General features: G+C 35.5%; 1 protein-coding gene across 1 annotated transcript in view; it reads right to left on the bottom strand.

Annotated features, from left to right (window-relative positions):
- The window catches only part of Znf385b (zinc finger protein 385B), a 279,057-nt gene extending 267,267 nt beyond the window's left edge, over positions 1 to 11,790 (bottom strand). The window contains exon 1 of the mRNA XM_042688337.1: positions 11,570 to 11,790. Within this exon, the coding sequence (XP_042544271.1) occupies positions 11,570 to 11,594 (25 nt within the window). The 5' untranslated portion in view covers positions 11,595 to 11,790. The remainder of the gene's footprint in view (positions 1 to 11,569) is intronic.
- Between the last annotated feature and the right edge of the window lie 471 nt (positions 11,791 to 12,261).

Genomic DNA, 12,261 nt, shown 5'->3' with positions numbered 1-12,261 from the left:
CTCTTTCATATACGGTAGTATAACTTTCACTGAAGTATTTAGTTTTTATTTCCATCACGAAGTGGAGGTTCCCTAAGGGATGTCTTCTGTGACCACTCATAAGCAAGACCAGTGGGAGTGCTTGATGGGAACGACATGAATGATGGCACAATCCCAGATATTTCAGGACTAGATTTCCAGCAAGCCCTGGAAGGTAACAGAGAGTCAGCAGACACACTAAATCTGGACACTGATGGTTGAAGAAAGTTAGGCAACACCAGGTTAGGCTTAACCAAATATCAGCATTTTCATGAAGGATGTCAAAGAGCAGTAGGCCAGTCCTCATCCAGTCTCAGGTAAGGTGGTTTCTACTCTGGTTCTTTTCCTATCCACTAACTGTGGCTAAAACCCATAACAAATCATCATCTGGAAACCTTACAACTGTTTATATTCTTCCCATTTTCGGTATCTTTCCTATTCTTTTTTTTTTTTTTGGGGGGGGGGGTCCAGTCATGGGGCCTGAACTCTGGGCCTGGGCGCCATCCCTCAGCTCTTCAGCACAAGGCTCGCGGTCTACCACTTGAACCACAGCGCCACTTCCTGCTTTCTTCTTTTTGCTTATGTGGTGCTGAGGAATCGAACCCAGGGCTTCATGCATGCAAGGCAAGAGCTTTACCACTGAGCCACCTTCCCAGCCCCCCTATTCTTTTTCTTATGAGAATATATTTGCTATTTTCAAAAGCATGTGTAAGTTAAGAATTCAAAAGTACAAAAGAATATAAGTTAAATGTAAGTCTACTTCAAACAATACAAAGGGAACATACTTGAAAGTAATTCTACTTTGAGTACAGTCCCCAGTGCCCCTGTGAAATAAATCTATTTATTCTTTTTCTGTTTCTTTCTCCTACTTCTATTTTCCCCTGTGTATACACACATTCATGCACACATACAAAATGTACCTTTGAATAGATAATACAGACTATTCTGGATATCAGATGGTTAGCTTGTATCTTATATATCATTATGTATCAGTTTTCATGGATGAATCTTATATATCAAACTGATGCATAATATGATAGCCAATAGGTAAACTATAACTATTACCATCATTTATTGCTGGGTATGTTTCTACTTATTATAAGCAATATTACAATAACATTCTCTATGTATTTATATACATGTACAAAGAAAACTTTTTTTTTTTTTTTTGAGAGTCCTGGAGTTTGAACTCAAGCCTGGATTCTGTCCCTGAGCCTCTCTGTGCTTAAAGGCTAGCATTTTACCATTTGAGCCCCAGCACCACTTCCAGCTTTTGCTGAGTAGTTTATTGGAGATGGAGTCTCACGAACTTTCCTACCCAGCCTCCTGAGTATTTAGGATTACAGTAGTGAGCCACCAGTGCCTGGCACAAAGAAAGCTTTTATGTATCTTTTTAGATGTATGCAGGTATTTATGTTAACTAAATCTTACAACAAAGTTGCTGGGTCAAAAGACATGTATGTTTTATTTATTTATTTGTTTGTTTGTTTGTTGTCGGTTATGGGGCCTGAACTCTGGGCTTGGGTGCTGTCCCTGTGCTCTTCAGCTCAAGGCAAGCAGTCTACAGCTTGAGCCACAGCACCACTTCCAGTCTTCTAGTGGTTTATTAGAGATAAGAGTCTCATAGACTTTCCTGCCCAGGCTTGCTTTGAACTGTGATCCTCATATCTCAGCCTCCTGAGTAGCTAGGATTACAGGCCATAGGTACCCGGCTGTATGTTTTAATTTATGACAGTAATTGTCACATTGTCCTACAAATACATGAACCAATTTATATTCTACATAGCAGTCTAAACATACATATCTATATACTAGTAATACATATGCCTACACACTAGGTAACTCATTGTTATCAAACAATAAAGCTTAAAAATTATATCTCACTGTAGTTTCAGTTAGCATGAGTCTCTTTATAAACAGTAATATTAAGCAGTCTATGGAATTTTGGAGATCCTGTTTGCAGTTTCCTATTCCTTGCTCAGTGTTCTGAGTGTATAATTTACTCTGCGCCAGGTTTTATATTGAAGGTCATATATTTAAAAGAATTCATGTAGATTCCCATCCTCAATAAACTTAGCCCAATAGGTTAGACATATTTTTTAAATAAGTACTATAGAGGATGTGTTGTACGATAACACAGAATGTATATTGTTGGAGTAGAAAATTGGTTAACTATGGGTAAAGACCTTACCTATAAATACTTTATAGTTGATACACATTTCAATGAAATAACAGGAAAATAAATGTACTACTTTAGTCTGTAAGAAACATGATTGTAGCAACTGTGGGTAGTAATCAAAGGCTTTGGTTAGGTGATGCTATATAATCAGTATATATAACCTATCTTTATAAAAATAAGAGCATACAGAACAATCTGCAGAACCCTCCATTTAAAAAATAGTACCGTTTTTCTACATCAATTCTATAGATATTTTTGTGGTTTTCTCTAAAGGGCAACTTTAGTTTTCTGCCCTTCCTCCTCCCTTAACTCATGGAACTACTAAACTTTTAATGTATGGTGATTCTTGTTAACTCTTGGCTTTGTTGGATTTGTTATACATAATAAAGAAGTTTGCCCTTTAGCATGAGGTGTGTCTGGGATAGTTAATTGGACTGCACTGAAAGCCTTTCAATAGTCAGATACAATAAAATGTGATACTAATGTTAACAGCATTTGCTGCTAAGGCTGCTGCTTGAGCTCTGAATTATCATTCCAACAGGAAAGCTTTCAGATTTTTTTATTTGTACTAAATAAAACTCACAAACCACATTCTGCTTCACATTTTTCCTCTATTTCAACTTCATCACATAGATTGTGATCTCTACCAATAAGTCCTACTTCAAATATAAATATTCAAATTGCTCCCAGGCTGGGCAAAAACAACAACAACACAAAAAAGGCATGTGTGTGTCTGTGATGATGTACAGAAGCTGCTGAATGGGGCACTGGCTGAGCCAGGCTCCATTCTGTTCTGAGCAAAAGGGAGCACATCAATCAGTTGCCTTTTGGACTGTACAAAAATTTTAGTAGTATAACAAACTTTATAACAACTTTACTTTGTCTGCTTCTCATGTTTGTAGTAAGAATGAAAACAATAATAGCTAGAAATGGATGAAGAATTGAAATCAATAGTACTCCCAAACATCCATCCAAAAACTCTTTCCTTTCCCCCACATGCTGCTTCTTCCTGGGGGAAACACCTACCCAAATCCCTACCTTGTATCTCAGCCAATTTGGTTCTCTTACACTCCAGCCCAATGTTTCTCAGTGCATTAAACTACGTTAGGTTTTATCTCTTAGACACTGACTTTACTAGAACATAACTATAAGAAAAGAAAGAATAATTTGAAAATAATAATAGGCTGCGTTTATTGAATGTCAAATCAGAAAGCAATTTTTGCTAGCCCTGTAGCTGTTACTAAGGTAATTTCTGATTATATTGTATATATTCCATCTTCCTTCAACTTGTCATGCAAAGACATTTAAATGTATGTGTTAGAGTATATTACCATTCTTGCTCTACAGGTCAGAAAACAGATTGGGAAGTGAAATAATTTGCCTACAATCATGCAGCCAAGTTGTGGTAGAGTTCAGCTTACATTTCTAAGATACTGGTCCTTTAACCACTCAATTTCCACAAGGAGAACTGAGGGGCTGAACAAATCATCACTTATGATTACCTTTTTAATTTAAAATGCCCACAGAATCATGGAGTAAGGGGTTTGACAATCAAGTCCAATCCTTAAACCTACTTTAAGCACAAACCTAAGTCACAGTCTGCTTTTCCATCAATGAAATCAATGAGGACTGGGCATCATGTCCAATGGGAAAAAATCCTTTTATGTTCACATGGCTCTACTCCCCAGTACTGGAGATTTAACTCAAGGAGTTGTGTTTCTTAGGCTGCACTCCATTACTTAAGCCAAACATCTAGACCCTTGGGTTTGTTGTTTGTTGTTGTTGTTGTTGTTAGCTGTGGGTTATGAACTCAGCGCCTGGGCGCTGTCTTCAAGCCACAGTGTCACCCCTGGTTTTCTGGTAGTTAATTGAAGATAAGAATCTCTCAAGCTTTTCTACCCAGGCTGGCTTCAATCGATGATCCTCAGATCTCAGTCTCCTAAGTAGCTAGGATTACTGGTCCCAGGCTGGGTCTTTTGTAAGGTTTATTATTTGTAAGGTTGTGTCTTACTTTATGCCTTGGCTGGCTTGTTCTATAAACCTCTTAATTTTTGCTTCTTCATGTCACTCCGGATGACAAGTGTGCAACACTGCGCTGAGTTGTTTCCTCTGTACACTCAGCCACTTGAATGTATAGTCCTTACACTTTTATGTTGGGGTTGGTCTTGAAGGGCACCCAGCTATCTCTACTTCACAACTAGCTGGGATTACAGGCTTGAGCCACCATGCCTAGCTATGGAAGTTCTTACGTGAAACAAAAATCTTCTTGAAAAGACTATCCTCTGATAATTAATTTTATTTAGGAGCTTTATTTAAAAAAAAATAAATATTGCAAGTGATAAAATTTTCCTAGCAATCTTTTTGACATATATGTAATTCACATTGGCATGCTGGTTACTCTTAAATGAAAATTCCAAAACTATCTGCATTTTACACAAATTTCAGGCTTACTCTACCCAATTGAGCAAAGAATAGGACTTCAACCTTAATGGTAAGATTTTTTTTTGATAAATACCTTAAGTAGCCCTTTATTGTTGGAGAGAAGGAAGACAACCATATCATGCTTTAGTCTCAAATTATTCCATATATCATCAGTATTTTCACATATTGTCAGATTCTCTCTTTCATTTATTGTTGGTTGAATTTACCCATGTAGGATTTGACCATTTATCTAAAAAAAATTATAATAATAATTCTGGCAGGGGCTGCCCAGTGGGATCGCTCTGAAAACTTTGAAAAATATTGATTCTGAATTACACCACTAGAGATTTTATTTATTTGGTATTAGAAGTACCCTAGGTATCTGATTCATTTTACTTGTGTTTTCCTATGTATTTACATCCCAGCTCAATAGCATTTACAAATTTAATTATCAGGTCAACAGTGGTAGAGCCAATTCACTGTAAAGTTCTGGAAATTCACCCTAAGTCACAATGATGGGTTGGCTTTGGGTATAAACATCCACCAAGTTACAAATCAATCATTCAGAGTTGTTCACAGCAAAATATTTACAAAGACTTTGCTAACTTTCTTACTGAGAACTAACTAGGGCAATGGCTAAATGCTTGGGTTCTGGAGCACCCTAAAATAACCTGTCAGTTGACTTCAGCTCTGTGGACTTCAGTTTCCTAACCACTGGATTGTTAAAAGGGCCACAATAACTTACATATAGAAGGAGTAGTTTATGTAGTTAGTTTGAAAGCTAACAATTTGGAGCCTTCTTATATACCATTTTCTTCACCATTCCATTACCAAAAAAAAAGCACAACTATGAAATGTGTAGATAGGGATGTGATAATGGCTAAATTGTTGTAGCTCAAAAGGCAGATATGCATTAGAGATGATAGGCATGACTCAATCCCTGAAGTGAACTTGCATTCGACAGAGATATCTATTCACTTCTCTTGATTTATGAAAAGTAGACATGTGCTTAATTTTAAACTAATTTATTGTGAATTTATCATTAGCCTTTGTTTATGCCAGAAAATAGTCCCAGTGGATTCATGTTTGAACTTGCTTGCTCTTACCCTCTTTTAAAATCCCACTCTCGTAAAATCTTAACATCAATCACCTTAAGTTTCCAGAATAAACAAACAGACAAAAACAACAACTAGAAGTAGAGAAGTAGCACTACCAGAGATCCGCAAGTGCCATTCACACTCGAAGCTTGAAATAGTACCCAAAAGACATTTACAATTATCAAATGCTATTAACAGACTGCCTGAAAGAAATCAGAAGACAGAAGCCTCCTAAACTCTGACAATGAAGAAACCTCATTGGGAAGACATCTACTTCTTACTTAAATGCCATTTTTATTAGTGTGTGTTTGTGCATGTGTATGTATATCAAACCATCTAACAACCTTTGCCCACTTTGTGCTCTATGACAGAATATCTGATATTGGATAATATATTAAAGAAAGATTAATTTCTTACAGTTCTGGAGGATGAGATATCCAGAATGAGGGACTAATCTGGAGAGGGCCTTTTATAATGGCATTAATCCATTCATAGGTGGAACCACCTATGCACTGGAGTTTAAATCTCTGATACATAAATTCAGATTGACGCATTCAGAACAAGGCATTCACCTTTTTGGAAATAAGAAATAGAGTCCTTCCAATAAGAAACTTTACTTACCTGTGCCTTTCCAATTTTAAGACACAAAAACTTAGAAAATATTGAATAATTGAAATTTAGATTATAATATTTTAGATTTATGGTATTTAGATTATGATATTTATGGTATTTAGATTTATGATATTTATATTTTAGATTTATGGTATTTAGATTTATTATATTTATAGTATGGTATTTTGCCATAACAAACATACTACACAGCCAAATATGACTGTGTAGGAGGACACTGGAAGCCACATGAGGATTGGAGTAGATAAATATTTAAGGTAATGAAAAGTCACAATCTTTTCTCAGTATAGTTTAGACACTAAAAAATGTCATCAGTATTACTTTAAATAATCAGAAAAAGTTAAGACTATCTCAGAAAAATTTATTATTTGGCAAGACTGGAAAACAAATTGATGAGGAGGGGGAAAAGTGTATTTGGAGGTGAAAACTCAGATTAAAAGGGGAATATGTTGTTAATTTTAGGAGGAACAATGATAAAATTTGCTGACAAGTGAAAAGGTAGAAATGAAAAGAATATTTTCCTCTAGGTCCATAGATACTAAGGAATGGATTGGGTCATTGAAGGAGTTATGCAGTAATGTGAAAGAGGGTTTACTAAACTGTACTTTATTGGAATGGCTAACGGCCATTTTCAAAATGGATTTCTTGGTCTGGAATCTCCTTTGACTGACAGAGAACTTAAGTGGCCTTTTAAATCAGGAATAAAAAGATTAAAGACATCATTCTAGTTTTTTTTTTTATGTTACTAATCAATTAGAAGGTATTCTAACAAAAAAATCTTATCACATTATTTGAGGTTTATTTTCATGTTTTTCTGACTGAGAATCATATTATACAACAATAGATAACCTGCTGTAGATATTTACAAAGAACTGAGGACACTGGGAAGTGAGGGAGAGAGAAAGGTAATGCAGAGGGCTAGATAAGCAAATAAAGTTTGGCAATACAGCCTCAGGTGAAAGAAGTATCAGAATACAGTCCTTTCATTGTCTTACAGGGAAGTTGTCAAGTGTGTATAAGTGGCATTCAGAGCAGGACAGAAAGCTCTTCTATGTTCTAGTTATGTTAAAATTGGGATAGTACAAAGATAGGAATAAGGTTTTGGTAAATAGATTGGCATATATACAATCTATGCATAAACATGTCATTGAGTTGTTACAGTATTTTATTTTTTTTAAAAAAAACCTTCCAATAAATAACTTGTCATTGTATGAGGAATGTACTTTGCTAGGGTACATGTATCAGTAAAGGATTACACAGACAAGCAAAGCTTGTAAGCTTCTCCGAGACCTCTCTAAAATCTTTGAGTGGCCGTCACAAACTAAGTCCTAAAATCAAAAAGAGAACATTTGAATAAAGTCCAGACATAGAGGTAGAGGAACTTCAGAGGGAATCTCTCCTGATTTATATTAACTACTGCTAAACAAAATGAAGTTATAAGTATTCAACATCTGCTGAGGAAAGAAAATCCTGAATATATCACAGTTGGCAAGGAAAAACAAATTAGAAATTAATTGTAGAAAATTCATTATTATTTAATTACAATGTCACTGACAGCTATTCATTATTATGCTGCCTGTATTGTTTTATCTTAGTAAATTATGGGAGCTTTCTTACATTTATTTACAAGTTACTCTCCATAATTCTATGTTAATAGTATTTTATGTTTTTTAAATGGTAACTAAATCACAACAGGATGTTCAGGCACAAAATTTAACAAAAGGAATGGATGGTTATTACAGGGACCTGGAGCCTCCATTTTTGGCTTTCAGGGCACCAATTTTGTAGGCAACTATAAGAGTTTTCACCTCTTTACTAGAAAGTTGGTAGGGTTGTCAGATTAACACAGGACACTCCATTAACTCGGGTAAACAGATAATTTTCAATATAAGTGTGTCTAAAATGTTACATCTGACATAATTATACTAAAATTAATTTACTAATAATTTTAATAATTTATAATTTAGTTAAAATATAATTTAATTTAAAATCCTCTTCATTTTTATTTGCTAAGCCTAGAAACCACAAAACTAAGTCTCCCTAGTTTGTTACTTGGAAGTAGGAAAAGGAAGTAAATGAAAAAAAACTAAAGGATAGGAAATAAAGCTTGAATCAAGAGCACATTTTCTTGTGAAAATATGCTAGCCTCAACAACACAGCTCTAAACAAATTAAGACCTCTACAAATCATGTAAGCTAACTATTGAATTATACAATTATAGAAGTGCAGTGAAAATGCAAAGTACTTGGATTTCACAATAATATTCTTAACCAACAGGTTTACTTTATCTGCATTATTTCATAAGTAACCTTTTTTGTAGTATAGGATTTGAATTCGGGTCCTCAATCTTGATAGGCTGGTGCTCAACTATTTAAGCCATACATTCAACGTGGCTTTCTGCTGGTTAATTGGAGATTGAACATCAAACTTTCTGCCCAAGCTGATCTCAAACCAAGATCCTCAGGGTTTCAGCATACTGAGCAGCTAGAATTATGGTTGTGAGCCACTGGTACTCCACATGAGCACCAGTATTTATTTTTAAATGGAGTAACAGTTAAGGTTGCCAATGTTTGATATAAAAGTGGAAAGTTGCTGTTAAATCACTGAAAAATCACTTCTTAATGGCTTCCTAAATTTTAATCCTTGTAAAAGAAGAATTGCTATTAAGATGTCAGGCAGATATGGCAAATTATTGCCCTGAGTGATTTCTTTATTCTGTGTAATATGACAAATTTCACTAGGACAATTCTGACAGTCTAAAAATTTGTGAAAGGGCTTCATCTGCTAATCCCATTACATCATCAGGAATTTCAAATGGAAATTTTTGGTGCTTTTAATTTTCTAATTTTCAGCTCACAAACAATTTATTGAGCTTTGAGGAATTGATAAATATGAGGTCTTTTATTTGTAACTTAAAGTCTAAAACAAAAACACTCTGACAATGTGTTGAGGGCTTGTGACATGATATTCCTAAGAGAATAGAAAAAAAATTAAGTTGCTGAAAATTATGCTGTATCCATTAACAAAAAAATTTTTCTAACTGAAAGGGAACATATTGCACTCTTGCATTTAATAGTAACATTTTTATCTTGAATCCCTAATTATATGCAAACACTTAACCTAGGCAAAGATGGAAGGATTAGCAAGAGAATAATTAAAATTCAATATTTCAGAGAGATTTTTTAGTCCATTTTCAAGACCACACAAGAGGAAAAGCCTATTAGCATCATTCCTATGTGTGTCATAATCCACCTGCAGAGAATAAACACACAATAAAAATTCCCTAGATGTCTAAGTAAATCAGATCACCTCTAGTTCAAAAACTTGTAACAGGGATCACTTTCAGGTAGAATGACAAGGCTAAGGAAAGCATTCTTACCATCTCATATTTAGCATACTGAGGAAACAAAAGCATGAAAAACATTTTTTTTATTTACTATATCTTGAGACTGTTTTAATGTGAACCTTACCTGATCCCACTCATGATATATGTATGTGTAACAAAGCATCAGTAGTTCATATCAAATAGCCAATGTACAAAAGCCTTCCATAACCTGCATTAGTGCTTAAGAATGCATTACCGGACAAGCAGATAAGTGTAATGCTGAATTGCACAATATGGTCAACATGAATAGAGTATTTTTCTACCAATCTATCGCAGAAAGATAAATATACTTTACATTTCAGAACATTACTATTTTGATGTCATATGTTAGGGAAGGTCCATAGTGGTAGACATTAGCAACTTTAAATCTGGAGATCTGGGATTAACCAACACAAAGATCGTTGAAGAAATAACTACATTCTAAAGAGTAGATGAGGCTGAAGGCAAAACTTTCTGTTTTCAGGTTCTAATTAGGTTCTTCCTACATCCCCACTTTTTTTTTTTTAATCTCATAGAGACACCTTAGCAGAAGCAATCAGCTTTGACAGAACGCTGAAATCCTGGCACTGAACCATAAATTGACCATTACCATAAAAAGAGCTACTAAATGAGAAACCATGTGCTTAGTATAAAACTAATTTCATGCTTTCAAAAGCACACGGTGGCTTCTAGCACGATAGTGGCCCTGGGACTTGCCGAGACAGAATGGTGAACACAAATGGTTTGCTCCTGATGCGTTCTGCTTAGTCAAGCTTTACATGTACTGGCAGTAAACAGGGTTCTCAAGTCTTCTGTCAAACAAACACATGCTTACCTATCTATAACTTTGAAGCTATAAAACAACTGCCTTCAAATGAATTTAGCAAGAAAAACACACATACACACACACCCATGTGCCATGTTAGCTTCCAATCAAATAAAAATAGATTTCTCTGCAGACCTAACAGATGAAATACTTAATAAATATAATCTTGTTTGAATACCTAATAAACCTCACATTTCTTTCTCTTGTTTAAGAAGCAGAGTTTTGTCTGTAGAATTAAAGGATACCAGAGCTTAAGCAGCAGGACCCATCTCATAAGAGGGTAACTTTGAGCCTGCCCTGATCTCACCTCAAACCTTTCTGGGCACAATGTGATGATTTAGGGTTGTAACTTCTCCAGGGGAGAACCAAGAGAAGTTGCATTTAAATGATAAGACCTGATATATTGTAAATATCACCTCTAATTAAACACACTTTATGCAAATATTCTAGTCTTTTCCTCTTGTCATTTAGCACATCACCATTGTCCACTCTCTGACTGATCCTAACTTTTAATTATTAATAATGTCAGATTTAACAATATGTTAATTTCTGTATGTAAGCCATTCCTCTTACTTTGTTAGGTATCTCATAAACATGACTCAGTTCCTCCTATACATTTTTTTTTATGTCAGAGATCCCACAAAATGCATTTAATTTATAGCTTTTTAATTTTTAGGTACCTGAAGCACATAATAGCCCTGCTAATTTTCTGCTTTGGTGAATAATAGCAGATCACATAACATCACTGACTTATTCTGAATGTTTAAAATGCAAAGGAAGTCATCTACTAGAAAGATGCTCCTGCACACAGCTAATACAGACAGAAAAGGATGCTCATCACATCCAATTTAAGGAGTTACTTCTCAATAAAATTTAAAAATCCAGCATTGGCTCTTTGGCTTTCTCCTTCAGATGTATCAGCACGACACGATCAACACCACTGATGACTCTACAGGATGCAGAGCAACGTTAGAAAGAATCCGTTACAGACATCCCAGACCCCATCAGCTAAGTTTTAGAATAAAAATGCTCACCTCTGCTAGGAAGTCCATTCCACATCCTGGCAGGGCTCTTACCAGCTTCACAATCAACCAAGTTGAGTGAACAAAACTTCCAGGATGTGACCAGGGTAATGTACAGAGCTACCGGGACTTGGCTCCAGCCTGATTATCCCTGTGACAGCACCACGTTATATCCCTGCTGCTCCAAACCTTCCCAGTTGCTGGCTTCTTGCACTGCTCATTGAAAATCCTTTACACGCTGGCAACATTTTAGGGAAGGACAAGCACACTCTGAGTCATTTGTAAAGAAAGCAGAGCAATTTCAATTCTGTATCTCCATGCGTGCTGAAACCAGAGCACTGTCAACGTGCAAGTCTGAGGTGGATTTGTGCAGAGAAACAGGCAACCTAAGCCTTCATTATCAATGCATGAAATCAGCCACTGTGATCAAATTCAAACAAACCACAAAAAGGATATAATTAGGCAAGGCTCCACAGACTTAGCACCAAACGTTGTGGAATGAAAAATCCTCTTTCAAAATTGTGTAAATGTTAAAAATAGCTCAGCTTTTTCAACAATATGCAGGATACAGAGAAGAAATCAGGAGTCTGTATTGTAAGTACTTATCATGAAGGTTGCAAAAAATGCAATTGCTCTAGGTTCAGGAGACTTTTCTACTGACAAATTAAATCACCAGACTATGACAATTAGAACCAACACAAATT

The sequence above is a fragment of the Dipodomys spectabilis genome, unplaced genomic scaffold (genome assembly GCF_019054845.1).
Source record: "Dipodomys spectabilis isolate Male_0828 unplaced genomic scaffold, ASM1905484v1 ptg000115l, whole genome shotgun sequence".
Taxonomy (NCBI): Eukaryota; Metazoa; Chordata; class Mammalia; order Rodentia; family Heteromyidae; genus Dipodomys; species Dipodomys spectabilis.
Note: the sequence above shows the minus strand (reverse complement) of the source record. Positions and strands in the feature narration are given on the sequence as shown.